The following is a 19,579-nucleotide window of genomic DNA, read 5'->3' as shown; positions in this document are numbered from 1 at the left end:
CCCTTCAGCAAAGTAGGAATCTCTGGAATAAACCAGATGGGTGGGGACTATTTGGAAAATGCAGCAAACCCCAAACTCGGTGTAACAGGAGGGTTTTTCAGGCAGAGTCATTTTTTGCACTGACAGCAGCGTCCTTGCTGTATAAAAGTCTGTTGTAAAGAGCTTGCTGCAGGTGTGGATGTGAGGAGTGAAAGGTGTGAAGGCTTCAAGCAAAAGCATTTGTGTTTGCAGCCAGGACAGGCTGAGCGGGTTGTGTTGGGCAAAGTAATCTCGGGAGCGGCTGGAAATTCCAGTGGATAAAGTTAATAGCTGTTCCAGTGGATGTGGAAATGGAAATAAAATAGCACCTTATAACATTGCAGCTGCTTTCCCTGGCATGGCCCCTGCCTCGCTGTGAGTAACTGCCTTTGTAAAGCTCAGTGGTGCTCTTATCTTCAGAATCCTTGGTTTGTTTCTGAGTGCAGCAGTTGTGTCGAGTTCCTGACAACTGCAGAGGTCTTGGAGCCATCCTTTGTCAATTAGCAGCTTCTTGGTAATATGGCCTTAAAAAGGGGGCAGAAGGGAAAATAAATACATCTGATTTTTAATTGCCTCAGTAGAGCAGGGCCTTGGGTGTTGGAATATTTTAGCACCTGCCCAGCTCAACAGTTGCTTATTGTTGGTGGGTTTTACAGCAGAGCCCAAAGTGCTGGCATGCAGCTGTGGGCAGGCAGGGATTGCATGAAGGGCTGGGACCAGGCAGCAGGAAACCTGAGAGGTGCCAGGAGAGATTTCTGGGCTTGCTGAGAAAAGCTGAGCATCCTTCAGCACGGAAGTGTTTGCAGGTGAAGCGAGCCATGCTTCAGTGCCAGATTTCAGGGCTGTTCAGCTCTGGAGGGTTTGCTGTGTGAGCTGTACAATTCTGTCTGGGATGTTGGAGCACCAAAGGCAGTGCTGGAGCCTCCCCATCCTCCTGTCCCCTTTTTGCTGGGGAGGAGGAAGAGGATGAGCCAGATTCTGTTTCTGTATCAGCAGCAAAGCTGCTGTCTGATCCCAGCCCCACAGCAGCAGAGCTTGGCATGCATGTGCTTTGTGCCTGCTGTTGATGTTTAATTAAAAAATAGCCCTCCCCATTTTATCTTGATTCTCTGGGGCTGGGATAAGGTGGCCATGCTGCAGCAGGGAGGGCATAGGGCAGTGCAGCCCTGAGACTGTGGATTTCTACAAAATCCTCTCCCTGGATGTGAGCCAGAGCCATTACAGCTGCTGGCTTCAGGGCACTCCAGATCCTTCCCTTTGTGCCATCTTCCCTGAGATTTTTAATGTCAGCAGTTGCAGTTTGTGGGTGGGGGAGCAAATGATGCATAAGATCCCCTGTACCCTATGCTTGCTCTTTCTCCCTCTCCTTCAAGCAGCTTCAGAGGCTGTTAAGTTTGTTAGTGTTTGGTAACTGGGGAAGACACTTTACCACCAGCTCAGGAGAATTGCAACAATCTTGTTTGAGGGGAAAAGAAAAAAAACCCATGTTTTTTCACAAGCTTTGAATCTCTTGTGCTTCATTTTATTTTCTTTAAGGGACACTTCTGCCTGAAGTGTTAAAAACACACCCTTGGAGCTGCTGCAGCAAAGCTGATCCTAGGGCACAGTAAAAGATTTAATGTATTTTTGTAGGATCCTTTTACAATTCCCACAAGAGAATCCTGCTGGGGAAGACAGAAGTACAAAAAAGTTCAACATTTCTTTAAAAAAAGACCAAAACCAAGCCCACTCTCCAGGTATTACCAACTGCATCATATTTAACAGGTAAAAGGTGTTTGAGCTCGATGTGACTCGTTGGTGCAGCTGCTATCACTGGATAATGTGCCTTTACAGCCTGCCAGCTCTGTGTCAGAGACATGCAACTACATGTGCCTGGTTTCTTTCCTCCCCCATCCTGGAAAAATAAATCCCTCCTGTCTAGCCACGGAGGAGTAGGCATTTTTTCCCCAGCATATAATCTTTGGTATTCTATAGAGGACACTAAATATAAACACTGAGGCAGGTACCTTTAACTAAATAAGCCAAATGTGGCAGAAGGGGGCTCTGCATGGTTGTGGAGGCAGGGGAGGATTTATGGGGTAGATTTGAGGATTTGCCAAGCTTTGCCTTTTTCTGACCAGCCCAACTGTGGGTCGGGCTCAGACCTGCAGCCTTACTGGCTTTGTCCCGGTGTAGGGACAGCCACCCCCTGCACTGGTGGCACAGGAGGTGGCAGCAGGGCTTCCAGGTGGCACAGCAGCGGTGCTGGGGAGGGCGACAGCAGGGTGGCCCCTTGGCCTTGGAGGGGGCTGGTGGTCCTGCTCCAGCACATGCCCCATGGCCAGCAGCCGAGCTCTGGGGCTGTGCATTGGGGTCTGCAGGGACCTGAGATGTTGGAGTGCAGGGCCAGCTGGCCTCTCCACGTGGATCCTTCTGGAAAACTGAGCCCTGTCCTCCTGGAGTGATCTGCAGTGGTGGAGCAGGGGAGAGCCGAGGTAGTTTCTTGTCTAAAGGCTGCTTTCCCTTTGTCCCCAGATCTCAGGAGCTGCACCTGAGAGCCGAGGGCCATTCCTATCTCTCTGACCTGACCAAGCCATCGGACTTGGAGTTCATTGAGAGCAAGAGGCCCCGCCTGGAGCTGCTGCAGGAGCCGCTGCTGCGGCACTCGCCTCTCCTCAACCAGAGCCAGCAGGGCACCGAGGACCTCTCCAAGGTAAGGGGCTGGGGGCTGGGCCACCAGCTGCCTCTGGGGTCTGCATTTTGGGCTTGTGTGGCTTTGTGAGCCTTTGAGGCTCTGAGCTGCTGCCGAGTTCACTGCAGGTCGTGGTTCCCAATGCATCAGGCAAGGCTTGGAGGTACTGGATGGTTTTCCCTGAGGTGGGGTGAGCACTTTGGGGGAACAGAAGCATATCAGCTTTGCCCATGACTGTTACAGTGATGGGCTCTTTTTACTGGGCTATTAGATGCACCAGAACAATTTGGAAGCTCCTGTAGGCTGAATTAAGGATGGTCATGTCTGGCTTTTCTGGATACGCCGCCTTGATTTGATTTTTACTTGATGCTTCTCATTTATCACATCTCTTTATTTAATATTGGTGTTTGAAGGGCTGGAATCGCTTTCTGGTGGTTCTTTAATATAATCTTCCCCAGGAAAGCCTCTCTTGTCCCAGTCTCATTTAACAAAGCAAACCGTTTACTTACAATTGTCCCCTCTGTGCATGGAATAAATGTTGCAAGGAGAAATCCCTTGCTTGTGTGCCTGTTTGGATTTACTTTCATCTTCTCTTGGGGTAAATTGTATTTGATTTTACCTCCAGTTTGGACATGCTCCTGGCTGGCAGGAAAGTCTTGCTGGATAAGTGTGCTGGGGGCTCTGATGCTTGGTGCAGCTCTGCAGGCTGGGCTTGGGAGCTGCCCCAGCCCTCAGTGAAGTGAAAGGGAAGTCACATTCATAGCCAGGAAGATGGGGATGGTTTGCTCTATGCCTGTGGGAGCTGATTGAAATAGCTCACAAACAAGAAAGCTCTTCCTTGGGAATGCTGGGATACTGAGATACTTTTTTAGCCATACAATACTGGTGGGCTTTACTTGAGATCCCTTTGACCTCTCTTTAATGAGAAGGGTATTTAACTTTGCAGTAGTTCAGATGCCAAGGGAGGCCTGAAGACTCTGAAGCATCCTCAGGGGATGTTGTTTGGGTGGCTGATGCACTGTTGTCTGCAGAACAGAAAACAGCCCTCTCCAAAGACATGAGAAAACCAGGATGACTTTTCTGTCTTCACATTATTCCCACCAGCAGTTTTGTTCTGCCTCTCACCAGAAAACCATGGTTTGTCTCAGCTATTTGTTTCTAATAGGCAGAGCTGCTCTTGAGGAATTAGTTCATCAGTTCAGGGGCTGCACTTGCCTCTCGGTCTGTGACACGTTTCCAAGAAGTACATGCATTTTATGGGACTTAAAACGTTGGTTAATGAAAGAGACAGAGAGCTGAGATGCAATTCAGCAAGACAAGATTATGCTTTTAGTGGAGCCATTTGTAATTTTAGAGTCTGGAAGGAAGAGGAAAATGTGCTGTCCTTGACTGGTGAGAGCCTGAGTGGAGCTGGGATTAGGTGCTCTAAACCAGCAGGAGCTGCTTCCAGAGTGGGTTTGATGGAGCTCATTGCAAGACGGGGTGATCTCAGTGCTGTTCAAGTGGCTGGGAGCAGCAGGCAGGTCTGGGACACAGGATATATCAGCCTTTGCAGCTGGGAAATCGGGTCAGTAGCAGGCTTTTGGTGTTAGCCCTGAGCAGTTGTCCTCAGAGTAGTCTATAAACTGCTGGTGGTGGCCAGCAGTTGAGGTGGTGGAAAAGCTCCTGAAGCCAATGTGTGCATTGCTCTGAGCCTCAGCATGTTGGAGGAGCTGCTCTGGCTGTGGGTCCAGGGGAAATGCAGAGAGCTGAGGCTGCCCTTTGGGCACAGCTCTGGGCAGTGGCAGATCTGGGCTGTGGACACAGGTGGAACCTCTTGCTGCACCCACACTAAGCCAGCCACAGCTGAACTCAGCACTGGGCTCTGAGCTCAGCACCTAGGCCAGATGATAAAAACCTTCCTGGGAGTCTCTGTGCTGAGGGAGCAGTGGCACACACATGGTGGCAGGACATGTGTCCCAGTGACCAGAGCTGGAGAGAGATATTTGCTGTTCTGTCTGTGCTGCTGACTCAGTGTCTGATGAAGTCACTCAGTGCTTTATCTAGGGCAGCTCTGGCAGCTGGGTGAGCTCTTTGGGTGAGATGCACCACGTGAGGCCAGTATTGCTAAACACTGCTGGTTGTTTAGACAGAGGATCCCAGGAGCTGTTCCCTTACCCGTTACCCCATTCCTCATTGTTGCAGTCACTGCCTGGGGAGGAGCTCGATTTACTCACTGGGGTAATAGTGCTAGGACTGGTCTTCATGGTGATTTTGCAGATTGAGCTCATTTTTGCACAGTAAGAGCTCCACAAAGCCCTCAATAAAAAGGGCAGGGGTTTGGTTACATGCTCTGGGCGCCAGCCTGGCTGTCCCAGGGGATGTGGATGTAATGGATGTTGCTCTCGGGCCGTGGATACGTCTTGGTCTCTCCTGGTTTCAGAGCAGCCCTTGAGCTGAGGTGCAGATTCAGGTCTGTGATGGGATAGAAGTTTAGCACATCCCTGATAACCATTGATAACTGGATTTACCAACCTTCAGCCCAGGGGAGAGATTCCTGCACGTTTCCAAGGCCTTTGTTTAGAGCCATAATCCATGCTCTGAACACAGATGGAACAATTGATGGGGCAACTGCTGGTAACAGGCTTCAGAGTTTTTCCTTCCCTGAAGAGAAATGGATTTCTCATGTCCTTTGTTCCTCATCTACCTCTCCCAAACAGGAGAGCAGGGCCCCTTAAGCCCTGTTCAGTATCACTGCAGCCTCACTCCAGGCAAGGCTGTAAGGAGAAGCTCTTGGATCAGTGCATTTTCCCTGCAGAAAACAGACACACTTTTGGGCAGTGTGCCTTCAAAAGCAGCAGCTTTCAGCTAAATCTCACTTGGACAAGTAAAAGATATTACCTTTCCTTATGAACCTCACACTGCTCATATCCTCAGACTGTGGTGTTTCTTTTCAAGCCGGAGGCAGAAGGTTGTTTTCTTGCCTGCTTTACCCCACTTCAACATCTTTTTCCCTGCTATTGTGTGTTATGTTGTGTGTTATGCTTCAGTGCTGTCGTCCTGGGCTCCTGCTTCTGGATGGCCTGGAGGGCTCTGGGGAGAAATGAAACCTCCCTGTGCTCTCTGTGCCAGCTGGGGCTGATGCTTTTCCCCAGGAAGGTTCTCCCTTTATCTGGCTGACAGTAACCAGAACTAAAGCAGGGCTGTTTTTTCAGTCACTGCAAGCCTGGATGTGGGATTCACTGGAAAAGCTGCTATGATGTGGCCTTGCCAGGTGTGTTCTTGGCAGAGAGGCAGGAGCTGGTTCCCAGGACCCTTGGTGGCTTCTGCTTTCTTTCCAGTAAAGTCATGGACCTCCCTCAGGTAACAGCAGCCAGGAGTGAAGCAGGCAGCCCCAGAGCAGGCCAGTGGTGATGTGCACAATCCCTGTCCCTGCACACACATGCTGCCTGTGATCCTGCCTCACAGGGCTGGTGAGCATGGCACATCTGATCAGTCAGTGCCTGCTCTCCCCTCTCCAGAGCTGGAGCTTCATCCTGCCTCTCCCCTGCCATCTTTTCTTATTCCTGTTGTGTTTTCACTGTTCTTCTTCCCATTTTTAAGGCTGCTCTCCCACCACATACGTGGTTTGCTGCTCCTTCCTATAGGATGTGAGTCAGTTGTGATCTGCATTTAGTCCCCTTGCAAGGGCTGGCTGGCTGCACTTGTGAGTGGCCTATTGCTCCAACAGAAATTCACTGACAGGGAGCCATGTAATCCCACGGGAATGGGGCTGGGTGGAGGCTTAGGAAACCTGAACCTTGCTGCCATCTGCCCTGGCAGGCTGCTGGTCACTGGGTAAGTCTCTTCCCCTTTCTCTGTCTCAGATTTCCCCATCTGTACAGGGACAATGCCACTTCCCTCTTTTGTAAAATAATTAACAACTGTGGATGGAAAAAGGCAATTAAGAAGCCATGTGTTGTTAAGAATTGGACTCTGCTTTACATTGTGCAAAGGTTTTAATTTCTTCCCTTTCTGCATGAGCATTTTTGTTTTGTTACGGACTGAAAATGGAATAAGAAAAGTATATCTGTGTGTGGGGGGGTAGTCTTGGAAAAAACAGAGCTAAGGTCAGGAAATAGGAAATAGGTATGGCAAAACAGAAATTAGGGCAGAGGGCATTTTGCTTTCATGCATATCAATGCAGCTTTAAAAGCAATTAATTGAAAAAGGAGGAATTAACACATTTGAAATGCCTTTTTAATGATGCATTGAAGCCAGCAGCGTACATGCCAAATTTCACACTGGCTGCCCGTTCCAGAGCCCAATTTACAATGAACTCCTGGAAGACAGGCTGTGGGATGGAGAAGGCTCTTGGCCAGCCTGCTAACTCCTGCCCTGGCCACAGGCTGGCAGGGCACCAAGGACAGCAGAAAGGCCTTTCGGGAGCTCGGCTTCCTCCTCCTTCACTGCCCGGAGCCTCGGCAGTGCCGCTCCCCGGTAGCTGCTCCATCCCTTGACAAATGCACCAGGGGAGAGGGGCAGGAGGTTCAGGGGTCCTGGTACGGGCTGGAGGAGCAGTGCCACAGCTGCCAGCACGGATAGCTGGGCCGGCTGGTAAATCACCAGTTGCGTTTCTGCTCCGTGGCTTTGTTATGGGAACATCGATCTGTTGCTGGGATTAACCTCTCAGAGTTTCCAGTGGGCTGGTCTCGCAGTTATTAATGAAACTGGCTGGAACTTGTGTTGACCTTGGCAGAGGCCCCAGTTGGCTTGGAGGTAACTGGCAAAAGCATAATCTCTAATTGAGTAATCCAGGGCTGGGGGAAGGGAGCGGAGGGGGCGGACACAGCCCTGCTTTGAACCGGGGGATGCGTGGGAGTGCAGGGCTCAGCACGGCGCTCGCCGGGGGAATTAGCAGGCACAGCCAGGCAGCAGCTCGGTTCCGGCACCCCAGGCTCCCTCCTGTAGGAAACAGCCCGGAATTCCAGCGCCTCCCCGTGATTTATTGCTGTGGAACAATAGCGCAGAGGGGCTGGGGAATGGAACAAGCTGCGAGCGTCGGCCGTCCCTGGGTGTGTGTCCTGCCACAGCCTCTGAGATTGCAGCGGGGATCGCTCTGGGCTCTCCCTTCCCCACGGGAGGTTGTTTTTCACTGGAGCAAAAGAGCTCCGGGCCTGTTTCTTGGGCTTTTGCAGAATTTCTGCGAGCGGGGAGCGGGGCTCAGCGCGGCTCTGGTCTCCCCAGCCCTGCTGGGAGAGGGGGAGATGCTTCCTCGGCCAGCTGTGCCTGTGCCCACATCTGGTGGGGAGGAGCTGGCTCCAGCAAGTCCTGCAGGATGCCCAGGCAGAGGGATCCTGTGGAGATGTGGTAGCACCAAAGCGCAGGGGACACACCAGTGCTGCCAACACCCTGTTATCCATCCCAGCCCCGTCCCAGTTATCCAGAGCCCAGCTGAGATGCAGAGACCTGTGGCAGTGCTTGGCTTTGAGCAGCCCTGTGGGAAATGAAATTCCTCAAACCCTCTGCCATGAAAAGAACTTCTTGTCCTGAGGGCTGTGGGGTTCTCCACAAGCTGTGTGGCCTCCCCACCGTTTCTTGCAGGAGTGGACTTCTGCAGAAGTAGCTCTAACCTCAGGTCTGAGCAGTGAAATGAAACAATTTTAGTGGGTACAAACACACCTACGTCTTTCCTGCTTTTGTCCTCCTTCCCCTGCAGAGCGCAGCAGTTCTTGTTAACTCTCCTTGCAGCTGGGCTGTCCCTCTGAAGCTGAGCCAGTGGGACTGGGTGCCCATCAGGAGTGGGTGGCCTGGGGTTGTTGGGTCCAGCAGCTCGAGTGGATCTGGGGCTGTGGAGTCAGGAGGATCCTCCTGTGATGTGTTTGACACCCACCCATCTGCCATGTGCTTGCTCACACTGTCGACTTGTGCCTGATAAAAAATCTGGTTGCAAAAAAAACCTATTTGGTGGGGTGGGGAATTTACGTTAGTGGAGCAATGATTCAAAGCTATTTCTGGGAAGATGAGGGACGTGTTGGCATTCTCTGTCATTCCAAACATATTTAAAAGCTGAAATATTTGCGTTGTTCACGTTGCCACAGCACAAACACTTCTGGCTGGATTCCCCCCCTGCTTTCCTCCCTGCTCTGAAGATAATTTTCAAATTATGGGAGGATGGGATGAGTGTCAGTGTGTCAAGCCCCGCTCAGCTGTGTGTGAACACACACTTTTGGGATTGTGTTCCTGTGGTGTGCCTGGCATGCCTGGCAGTCCATTCCATTGCCCACTGTGCCAGGATGGCTGCAGGGGCTGGTCAGCAGCCCGTGCCATGCACCAGTGTGGAAGCCAAGGGAACAGCCTGAGGAGTGTTCTCTCTGGAATCTCTGTCCCATGCATGGATTTGTGCTGGTTTCATTTGAGAAACAGATGCTTTTGGGCGTTGCATAGTCCTTGTGAGATGTTTGGCTCCTCCATCTGGACCTGGGCTGAGGGGCGAAGGAAAGGAGCACCATGATTGAACTGGTTTTATTCCATTTCTCAGCTGAAGCTCCAAAGAACTGAACTGTGGTCTGAGAGACTCGGGTATGGCAGGAAAAGCCCCCATGGGCTGCAGAAACATTCCACAGGCAGGATATAAAAACACCTTTGACCCTTCCCTGAGCTGCCTGCAGCCCAGCTCTCCCCTGCCCTGTCTGCTCCAGCCTGCAGTGGCCACAGACAGCAGGGCCAAGGCTCAGTGCAGCTGGAAAACCAACAGGAGAACTGATGGTGCCTCAAGCAGAGGTTGTTTCACACTTCTTCAGCTCGTTTGTGGTGATTGACATCCCAAACAACCTTTTAAATTGCCTTTCAAGCCACAGCGGTGGCGAAGGACGGTGCGATAAGGCTGGCTGCTTCTCAGGAACCTGCTTCATCATTTGCATAATTGGACTTTTCTGTTCCACTCAGTCAATATTACAAGGCTCGCGCAGTGCGACATCTCACCTGATCTGCTGGAGGGAAAGAAAGTCCCCTGACTTTGTGTGCCTCACCCCTGTAATTGGAAGAAATATTTCTGGCTCTGTGCTTGCAGTAGGCAGTGTGCTGAGCTGGGTGTGCTGTGTGCATTCACAGAGACTTTTCTTCTCCATCTAGGAAGTGTTTGTACATGCTGTTTGCATCTATTTTATCTGACAGCAAGAATTCTAGTGTGCCTTGTTTTCTCCTGGAAATGCAGGAGAGAGGAGAGCTGGTCTGCTACTTTGCCAGTCCTCAGGTGGGACTTTGGAAATAGTGTTGGTATAGCAGGAACTGATGCTGGTCTCCAGAGCATGAGGATGGTGTGGGGTGAGGATGGGTGTGCCAGCCACCATTTTTGCCTGTGCTCAACTCGTTGTGTTCATTTGTGTTAAAAAGACCCCCTCTCCTGGAATGAAAGTCAAGGGAAGAGTTTAGTCCTGGTAACAAGGACATCCCAGTGTTTTTCCCTCCCTTGCAGTCTCTTCCTGATCTGTTTTCTTCTTTTCCCTCATGTTCTGGGAGGGGGCTGGGCAGGGAGCGTTGCTCCAGCTCCCACCAGATCCAGGCACACTCCAGGATGGGTTGTTTGGGATCTGTCCAGTTAGTGCAGGTGCCCAAGCAGCAGGAGGTTGTTACCAATTTGCCAGCTTGTACATCTCACAGATGAACTGCTCCTCCCTCCTTGTTCAGCATCCTGCATGCCCTTCTACCCAAGGGTCTTCCTGGGAGCAACTCGGGTGACTTCTCTGTGGACGTACAGCACCGAGCACATGTTGGCCACTGTACTTCTCCCTGGCTGGGAAGTGCAGCCCATCAGCAGTCCTGACTCACACAACGAAAGGCAGTGAGTTGTGACACCCTCAGATTGATTCTGGGTGCTGTGTTTTGAGGAGGAGGGTATTTCATGCTAATACCTTCCTTCCCAGCATGGGGTGGGAGCTGTGGAGGAGATGCAACAGCAATCAGTGGTGTTTGCCTGCTGCTGCTGGAGGGGACGGAGTGGGGGAGTGATTCCAGAGATGGATTTGGCAGAGATGAGGTGCTGCTCTTTGTGCCTGTGGTGATGGAGCTGTAATAACATACTGAACATGGCAACAGCCCTTGCTAAAGCTCTGTGTCTTCACGTTTGTGCTTCGTGGAGCTTCATCTCCCAACAACGCCCTTAGCATCCATAACAAGAGAGGAACTGTCGAGTGCCAAAGGGCCTAGTTAAAATCACTCGCTGAAAACCTCCTTTCTTTTTGGACCTAAACTTGCTTTTTAAACAGAAAAGCTCCTTGGCTGTGTTTTAGGCAGAGCACATTGAGGGTTTTTTGGCTCCCCCATGCTGCATGGGGGGGCCGGGGGGCGCTGGACGCTGGTGTGTGTCAGGAATGCTGGCTGCGTGCTCAGAGAGCAGAGAGGGGTTGTTTTAGGACAAGCTGACAGGCCCTTGGCTTGTTCTGCTGCTCTCGAAAAATGTAATTCTAATTCTTGGCACCTTTTTCCAGGAGGATAAGGAGCGAGAGCACAGTGGAGCCTGTTCCCTCTGTCCTTGGAAATGGGCTTTTACCCAGCAGCAGAACTGGCTCATGTGCTTTGTTCTACCCCAGGTCTGGTGGAGCAAAAGTAGGAATTAGTGGGGAGAAGCAGTGTGGGATGAAATGATCTGAACCACCTCCTTGCAGTCCTGACCTCTGTCTCGTTGCTCTTTGCTCATCTCAGTGCTCTGACAGAGCACTGAGTGAGTGCCAGTGTTTTGCCCAGGTTCTGCTTGCCCTTATCTGGCCTTAATCCTGCACCTGAGAGGAAAAAGCACACTGTGCTCTGGCAGTGCCGAGCAGGAGAGGAGGAGATGGGCAGTGGTTGTGGTGTTTCCCAGTCCTCTGCTGCATCCTGAGGGATTCTCCCAGGGCTGCCGAGCCTGTGGCATCCTGCTCCAGCATGTGCCCACAACAGATTTCTCTGCTGCCACGGCACTGCATCCCCTCCTCTGCCTGCACAGTAATGCTTCTTCCTAGGCTTGACTTCGAGCGACGTGCTGTGGTCACTGCCCCAATAGGGACTGATTTCTCTCCTCTGTGCTGTCCCCTGAGGAGCAGCAGTGATCCTTTCTGCCTTCTGATCACCACTTTGGACGCTGCTGTTCCCATAACTGCTTAAAAAGGAGCCATTGCCTCGTGCAGGTCAAGCTGTCCCTTGTGGTTACGTGACCATACCAAGCACAGGCTTTTATTTCAAGCTGGTTTTCAGGCCTGTGTTATTTTATTTCATGCCAGCCATCTCAGGTATGATGTAGAACAGATTGCCCCCAGCAGCTAATGTGTTGCAGCAGACAGAGTGGCAGATGTAAACACAGGAACGTTGCAGGCTTTCAAACACTAAAACCTCCTAAAGAATAGGCAGGTGTGTGTATATAAATATATACAGTGCATTATATGAAAGGCTTCACTGTATTTGGAGAGAGATTTGTAAATCAGCGAAATCATGTGTATATACTTTCTATAGGTTTTAAGGTAAATGAAAAGCCTACATTTTTTTATATACCTATATATTTATGTATGCTGCCTCCTATTCTTGTAAGCTGTTTTTTCAAAGGCTTCTTCTAGCCTTGTTGAGTGATTCTGCCTTCAGCTGCCACAAGGAGAAAGACTCCCAGTCTCGAGCAAAGCTAAATATTGATTTGAGTCAATCTGGGTGCACTTGGAGACATCACTAGTGTTCATGAATGCAGCATAATCGCTGATTGGAGTGGGGAAATTTCATCATAAAGGCCCCAAAAGGGAGGTTTATTATTGCTTTCTTCCAAATGCCTGAATTTTATTAGCTTCAGTCATTCTTGGCAGGGCAGTGGAATGGGATTTTATAGTTAGCAAAGGAAAAGTAAACACAGTAATCATTTCACAGCCCTGTGCCTGCCAAACCAAGATGGAAATTCCAGCCTTGGTGGGAAGCTGCTGCTTTGCTAACAGATAATAACAAATTCACTGTGGGCTTATTCTTGCTATGGGAGCTGAGATGTTCAGGTTTCTCTGTAATTCCCTGGTCTGGGGAAGCAGAGGTGCTTCATGGTTTTCTGCCGGAACGGGCTGGGAGAGGTTTGTGGTTTTGAGCAGCTCCCACAGCCATTCACAGGTAGAAGTGGTGTTTCTGCTCTGAGCCTTTGGGAACTGCTCTGTCCCGTGTTCTGTTGGTATTTGGTTTTTCCATGGTCAGTCTTGCTCTGATGGCAGAGCTGAGCAATGCTGAAAGTGTGACACATTTGAGACACCCTGATGCTCCCAACACCCTGGGCCCATCTCTAGTGCTGAATGGGGCAGGGTTATTATAGTATAAAAATCTCCACCTAAACCCAAAACTCCCACATAAGGTTTATATAGTGTGTGCAGGGCTTGGCTGCCAGCTGAGATCTGGGACAGCAGATCCTGCTGTGTTCCCTGGTGCTGGGGGATGCTGTTTCCTCCCACTGTCCTGCCCCATGGGCTGGGGAGGGCTGGCACTGCAGGATGCCACCTCCTGATGGAAAACCAGAGAGCAGCGAAGGAAATGGCTCCTCAAACAAGCAAAACGCTCCTCAGACAAGTGGCCAGTGTCGAGGCAGCCCCTTCCACGTGTCTGCACAATTATTAGAACAATAAAGCATTGAGCACTGGGCTCTGATGGATGGTGCAGCTGACAGTCTGTGCACCACCCGTGCTCCTGTCGGCACCGAGCCTGCTGGGGTGCTGGGGCTGTGTCCCAGGTCCCCACTTGTGTGTGTCCCAGAGCTGCCTGTGGGGTGTTTGGGACGATCACTGGATGTGCTTTGTGCCGCCTTGGGGGCTGCTGGTGGATTCCTCAGGCGGTGGAGAGGCAGCAGAGGTGGTGTCCCCACTGTGTCCCTCATGGTTTTTACAGCTGAGAGGTATTTCATGTCCTGCTTCGTATACCTGAGAGCACAGCCAGAGTGTTGGTGACCCTGGGGACATTGGAGTGAGCTGGTGACATGCAGCTGGCAGGCACAGCTCGCTGGGTTCCGTTAGGAGCAGTTACTTCAGTTTGGGGAGCTGACACAGTTGGAGCGGGAGCTGTTGGGGCTGAACATCATCCAGGACATCATCCTGGGACTCCCCATCCTGTGCTGTGAGTCTTGGGAGACTTGTTGGGATCCTTGGCTTGCTGCAGTGGCTCTTGCGTGCAAGAGGTGGTCTGGGTTGTCCCACAACGCAGCTCAGCTGTTGCTCAAGCCATTTTAGATCTTGTTTGCATTTCCTTTTTCCATCAGTCAGTCTCCTCCTTGGTAGGCAGCTCAGTCTCTGGGATTTGGGGAACATAATTTTGGTTGTGAGAGCAGGAGTGTGAGCTGCTTTTAAGTGTATCTCACTTGCAGCAGTAGTGGTTAAATAGAGCTGTCTTCAATCATTCCCTTCCCTCCCCTCTAAATCTGATTCCCCTTCAAGCCATCTTCCCAATATTGATGTTGTGTGCCGTCCTGATTAACTCCCTGCTTCCCAGGGCTGCCCTGTGTATCCCGCTGGGATGTGTGTGCCTGAGGAGTCCCTGCTCCTCCTCGGCCTCCTGCCTCCTCCCTGGCAATAGGAGGAAATTTAAATGTTTCTGAAGAGCAACATTTCCATTTCAAAAGCTGTTCGCTCAAGTGCGTCTGGAGTGGGATTTCTCTCCCCCACTCCTCTCTGAATGGGAGCTTTAGAAGTCTCATTTCCTCTGCTTGATAACACCAGGCTGAGAAGGGCTTTTGTCTTTTCATTTCCCCTCAATTTTTTATTTTTAAATCAGTGAGGTTTGGAGAAGCTGCCGTGGTGGATTTTCCCTCCTCCCCCCATCTTTGCCCATGTGCTGGAGGATGCACCTGGCATCACCCAGTGGAGGAGCTGGAGCTTCCTGGGGCACAGCCCACCTGGGAGCACCCTGTCAGTCCTCCTGGGAGCAGAGCAGCAGGAGGTTGGCTGCCCTGTCCGTGCTGTGGAGCTCTGTGCTGCCCTTCCCAGCCATCCCAACGGGGCTCTGGTGTCCCAGCAGCCCGGGACAGTGCTGGCTGTGTTGGTGCTGAGCCTGCCTCAGGACCTGGCCCTGTGTTTCCAGCACATGATGCTGCAGTGGCTGCAGTCCTGTTCACTGCTTGCCTGCCTGCTTTTTTGGCTGATGTAGCTTTTCCAGTCGGTGTGAAATTGTGGTTTTTGATGGGATGCTCAGCAGAGAGCAGATGTAGTGCCCAGCTCCCACTTCTGCAGGACTGATGGGTGTGGATGTAGGCGCTGTCCCAGCAGTGCAATGGCATTTGTGCTGTTCACTGGAGTACTGCATGGGTATAAAAAGGGATTTTTATTCTGCAGAAGCCTTTTTTACAACACTTGAGCTTGCTTTTCACAGGATATCTAGGCCTGGAGGACTTTGTGCCTGCTTGAGGGACAGCTGGGATTTGGCAGGGACTATTCCAGCACCTTCTCTCAGAGGGAATTTGCCTGCTGGGGTTAATGTGGACCTTGAGGCTTCATCCCTGCCTGGTTGACAGGCTGAGAAGACTCAGAACTTGCATGTGGTAATTGAAAGAGGATGAGTGGTATAGAAAAAAAAAGATAAATTGGGAGACTGAAGCTTTAAAGGCATGGAGTGAGTGTTCATTCCCCTGAGGTTTCTTGGGTTAGGTGACAAGGTGATTCTGAGGCTGCCACAGGAGGTTTGGGGATTGTGCCTGCACCCCCAGGCAGGCACCTCCCTGCCTTCCTAAAGAAACTCCTGAGCAGCAGGCGCAAGTAGAAATGCAAAAAGAGGCTCTGGTGATGATTCAGAGATTCCTGTGAAAGCTGCTCAAAATGGGTTGACCCCAGGGGAGTGCAGGGGAGGTTGGAGCCCCAGCAAGGAGGAGCTGTGAGCTCCCCATTACCTTTAAACTGCTGCTCTGCAGCCGGGGGTGACCCTGCTGCCTGGCTGAGTGCCAAATTGGGCAATTAAAAATTTCCCTCCCTGCCTTGGCACGTCATGCAATCACAGTTTGATTCTTTTTAAGAGGTTTCAGACATGAGCTCGTGTGTGCAGTGTCAGCACGGGTGGCTGCTGGCTGAACAAATTATAGAAAGAGCATTAAAGTTGCAGATGGAGGAGTGGCAGGGTTTGAGTTTAACTTGTCCTCCCCTTGTCTGCTGGAAGCAGCAGGACCCTGTGTTTGCTGTAGCTGCCCCTCTGATCCGAGCCTGGGGCAGGCTCTGCCCTATGCTGAGCAGGTCACTGGCTGCCCTGCTCCATCCTCTCCTCTGCTGGGTGGGCTCAGGCTTTCTGTACCTGCCCAAACCATGTGCATTTGTTCACAGATCTTCTGGGGCATTTGCTGTTGGCCTGGAATGCTCCACACATGCCAGCATCTCTTCCATGTCAGCCTTTTCCTTCCCTTTGCAGAAGTGCAATACCTTTCCTACGGCTTCCCAGCACCAGGACCTCACTCTGCTTGCCTGCTCAGTTCCAAGTCATTCCCCTAAGGCAAGGACCAAGATGAGATTTTTATTAATTTTTTTTCCTTTGACTTGGAGACTTTTTCAGTGTTAACAAAAGGCAAATCGCTGGCAGAGAGTCTTACCAGATGTATCAACTGTACTGAAGATGCTCAAAGAAAAAGTTCCCAGAATCTTTCTGAATGTTGCAGAAAGGCATATTTTCTTTTAAACTCGTTCTTGGAAGTGACAGAGTTGTTTTGGCTGAAATTCCCTGTTTAGAGGAAAAAAAAAAAAAAGAAAAAGGGAAAAAAAGAGTAGAAGTGCCTAAAGCTGATATTCAGCATGGAAAATTTCAGTCCAGACAGTTACTGTTTGAACAAACTTAAAGTCAGCTGAAAATCCAGGGATGCAGAATAGGCAGTGTTGGGGAGTCCTTAATGAGAGGTGGAGCAATTAGCTCCTCGTTGTAATGAGTAGATGGGTAGGTGAGAATTCATCACTCCTGTAAGTCAGTGGGGAGCGTTGGCATTCAATGCAATTATTATCCACTAATGGGGAAACGCAGGAAGGGAATGGGAAGCGCAGCATCCATTTGTCGGGTAATGCCTTCGGCGGCTCTGGGAGTTTGCCTGAGTCAGGATTTCCGAATTTGACCCGTTATTTCAGGCTGCCTCTGAGTCCGTGAGCGTGTTTGCTGGTGCTGCCGTAGAATTCTGCAGTGCTGAGATCCAGAGGCAGCATCTGTTCCCTGGAACACCATGGAGCAGCTCTTTAGAGCACGAGCGAGTTTTGTGAGAGCAGATACGAGGCTTTGGTTACTGCATTTACTGAGGCTCTGGCTGGCAAGGTTTTACCACCCTCGTAAATCTGCCGGGGAGGGGAGGCAGGGAGGGAGGGGTCAGCATTTGGTACTGGTTTTGCAATTAAATTGCTTCAAGCTGTTGAAACATTGGGGGAAGTCTTTTGACCTACTTTCGTGCAAGCTTTAGAAATTGTTGGGATGTTTTCTGCTCTGTCTGCGTGGAATTCAGCTGGGTTACGGAGGAAAGGAATTTCGTGGGCCTGCTCATAAAGTCAGATCTATTTAAAAAGAAATAAATTAAATTTTTAAAAACCCCTGTCTTTGTCTTCAGACAGCTCCTTGGTCTCCAGCTTCATGAATTCCCATGAGAGCACGTAGTGAGTGAAAGAGATCCCTGTTTTGCACATGCCGTGGAGAGTGGGGATGGAGGAAGGAGGAGGATGCTGCCTTGGTCCCACACCTGGCGTCCCTCGGGGTTGGCCTTGCAGGGGAACACCCAGGTGCTCCTGGCTGGTGAGCAGCACCCAGGTGCTCCCCAGAGCACACTCACGTCTCCATCCTGCTCCTGCAGCCCTTGGAGCACGTGGGGATGCAGCCCAGCAAGAGCCCAGCAGAATTTAAGAATTAAAACCTCGTTTGGGGGGGCCAGGGTGCAGAAAGAGCTGTTAGCACAGCAGATGGCCAGGAACAAAAGAATTGCAGTAACTCGATGTACTTTTCACTGCTCGGACTCCCTGACTTTTTGTACTCGTGCACCTCCCTGGGGAAAGGAGACATTAATTTTCAGCTCCATAACTTTTTCCCTCTGTCAGTGCTGTCATGCTGGGGCTTAAGATATGTCAGAATGTGCTGGACGCTCTTCCAATTAAAAAACCAAATTCCTTTAGTCTGTATTTGGCTCACTTAGGAGTTTTATATGCGTGTTTTTACCTAAAAACCTGACTCTGCTTTCCTGCTTGGTTCTCATCCCAGGGAGTGTGGGAAGCCCTGGGGGCTCAGTGTCTGCTCAGAGTGTGATGCTGCTCATCCCTGGGCTCCTGGACAGGGAGGATGAGCTGCTGGCTCTGCAGTGTGGCACAGCCCCACATGGATGGGGATTTGGGAGGGGTGTTGGCTGGGGGAGTGCTGGAATGTTCTCTGGCTCAGTGCTGCCATGAGAGGCTCAGGTGGTGGAGGCATCCCCGCAAGGAGATCCCCTGATCACAAGTTCATGTGAGGCTTTTTTGGGAATTAATTTGAGCACAAATTGAGTGGCCCCAGCCTATCCTGCCTGCTTTGGCAATCCCCTCCAGCCCGTGAGGACAGGAGATGTGTGAGTGGGCAGGAGTTGAAGATAACACCTCTTAATCCCTCCTGGTGCTGCAGCAGGAAATGCTGCTGCTGGCTGATAATTAGAAAGTGAACAGACTGTGGAAGAGATGATGTTGGCATCCCTAAATCTCTGTCCTGGGCTTGGGGGAACATCACTAATGATCTGGATTAGAGAGGCAGAGAGAGACCTGGGCTTAGCGAGGATGAGATGTAGGGCAAACGCCGTGTGCCCTGCTGGGATCCTGAGGCTCATCCAGGCAGGCAGCTCTGTTCTCCTGGGACACACTCCTGGCCTCTGGAGGTTTGGAAGCTCCACTGGGGAGTTTTGAAGAGGCAGCTGATGCAGTCAAGGGATCAGCAAGGTCAAAATGCACTTTGCAGAGAGAGTTAGGCGCAGATGGAGCATAGCTGGCAATGTGCTGTCTCCTGAGGGTGGGAAGTAGCTGGAAAAGTGACCCTTCAGGAAGGCTGGGCTGCATCCAGCTGTAGGTGCTGACCTGAAGCATGGCACAGAGGTGTTTTTAAATCCCTCCACCTCACATGAATTCTCTGTGAGTATCAGAGCTGGGTCAGTAATGCAAAATAAGCAGGTGGAGATGAGCTGGTGCAGGTTCCAGTGTGTCCTGGTACACCCCCCCTGGGGGTTCCCAATGTAATTTTTTCTTGTGGGCTCAGTGTTGGTGTGTCTGAAGGCAGGGACATCAGATTTACCTGGAGATTTGCTTGCTCTTCAAGGCATCTATAGGCAGTTGGCTTATCCTTTTCCTTCCTTTCTTTCTTGCAAGTATTTAAAGTCACTGCTTAATAGGGAATAGCAGGCTTGCTCCCTTAGCTGTGTTGGGAATTTTTATTCTGAAGCATGCAGAAGAAACCCACCCCAAAGTCTGGCCTTGCTCTTTGACAACCTCCTCAGTGATAATTGTTTTCTTCAGTGCCAGCACCTCCTCTTGCTGCGGGGAGGTTTGTGCAGCCTCTGCCCCCCTCACACCCACCCTTGTTATCATATAAATCACAAAACAAGGCCAGGGATAAACAGGAGCTGCAGTAGCTGTTAGCCATGTGTAAAAACAAATCACATGGAAACAGTATAATTACTGAGAAAATATCAACTTGAGTAATGCAGTAATTGTTTTCTTCCCTCCAGCAGATTTATTCCACCTCTCCTGGCTCTTGCTGGTTGGGAAGTCTGTGACTTCACGTTAATAAGGAGAATTTCACATTTCGCACTGCACTTGCTCAGGGTATGACACTGTCTAGAGCAGGGGAATATATTTTGAGGGTTTCTTGAGAGCTGTAAGAAGCAGAGGACTAGCTGAAATATCTCTGACCATTGGGGTGTTCCCCATGCTCTGAGCAGACTCTTGTCTTGGCACGCCTCTTTTCAGGCCACTCTTGTGATTTATAAGGGCTTCT

General features: G+C 50.8%; 1 protein-coding gene across 12 annotated transcripts in view; it reads left to right on the top strand.

Moving 5' to 3' along the window:
* NCOR2 (nuclear receptor corepressor 2) overlaps nt 1-19,579 on the top strand; it is a 226,858-nt gene that overhangs the window by 89,770 nt on the left and 117,509 nt on the right. For all 12 annotated transcript variants that reach the window (XM_084217049.1, XM_084217050.1, XM_084217057.1 and 9 more), the window contains exon 4: nt 2,533-2,710. In XM_084217049.1, coding sequence (XP_084073175.1) covers nt 2,533-2,710 — 178 coding nt within the window. The remainder of the gene's footprint in view (nt 1-2,532; nt 2,711-19,579) is intronic.

Source organism: Fringilla coelebs (genome assembly GCF_963513975.1).
Source record: "Fringilla coelebs genome assembly, chromosome: 17".
Classification (NCBI taxonomy): domain Eukaryota; kingdom Metazoa; phylum Chordata; class Aves; order Passeriformes; family Fringillidae; genus Fringilla; species Fringilla coelebs.
This window is presented reverse-complemented; position numbering and strand designations above follow the sequence as displayed.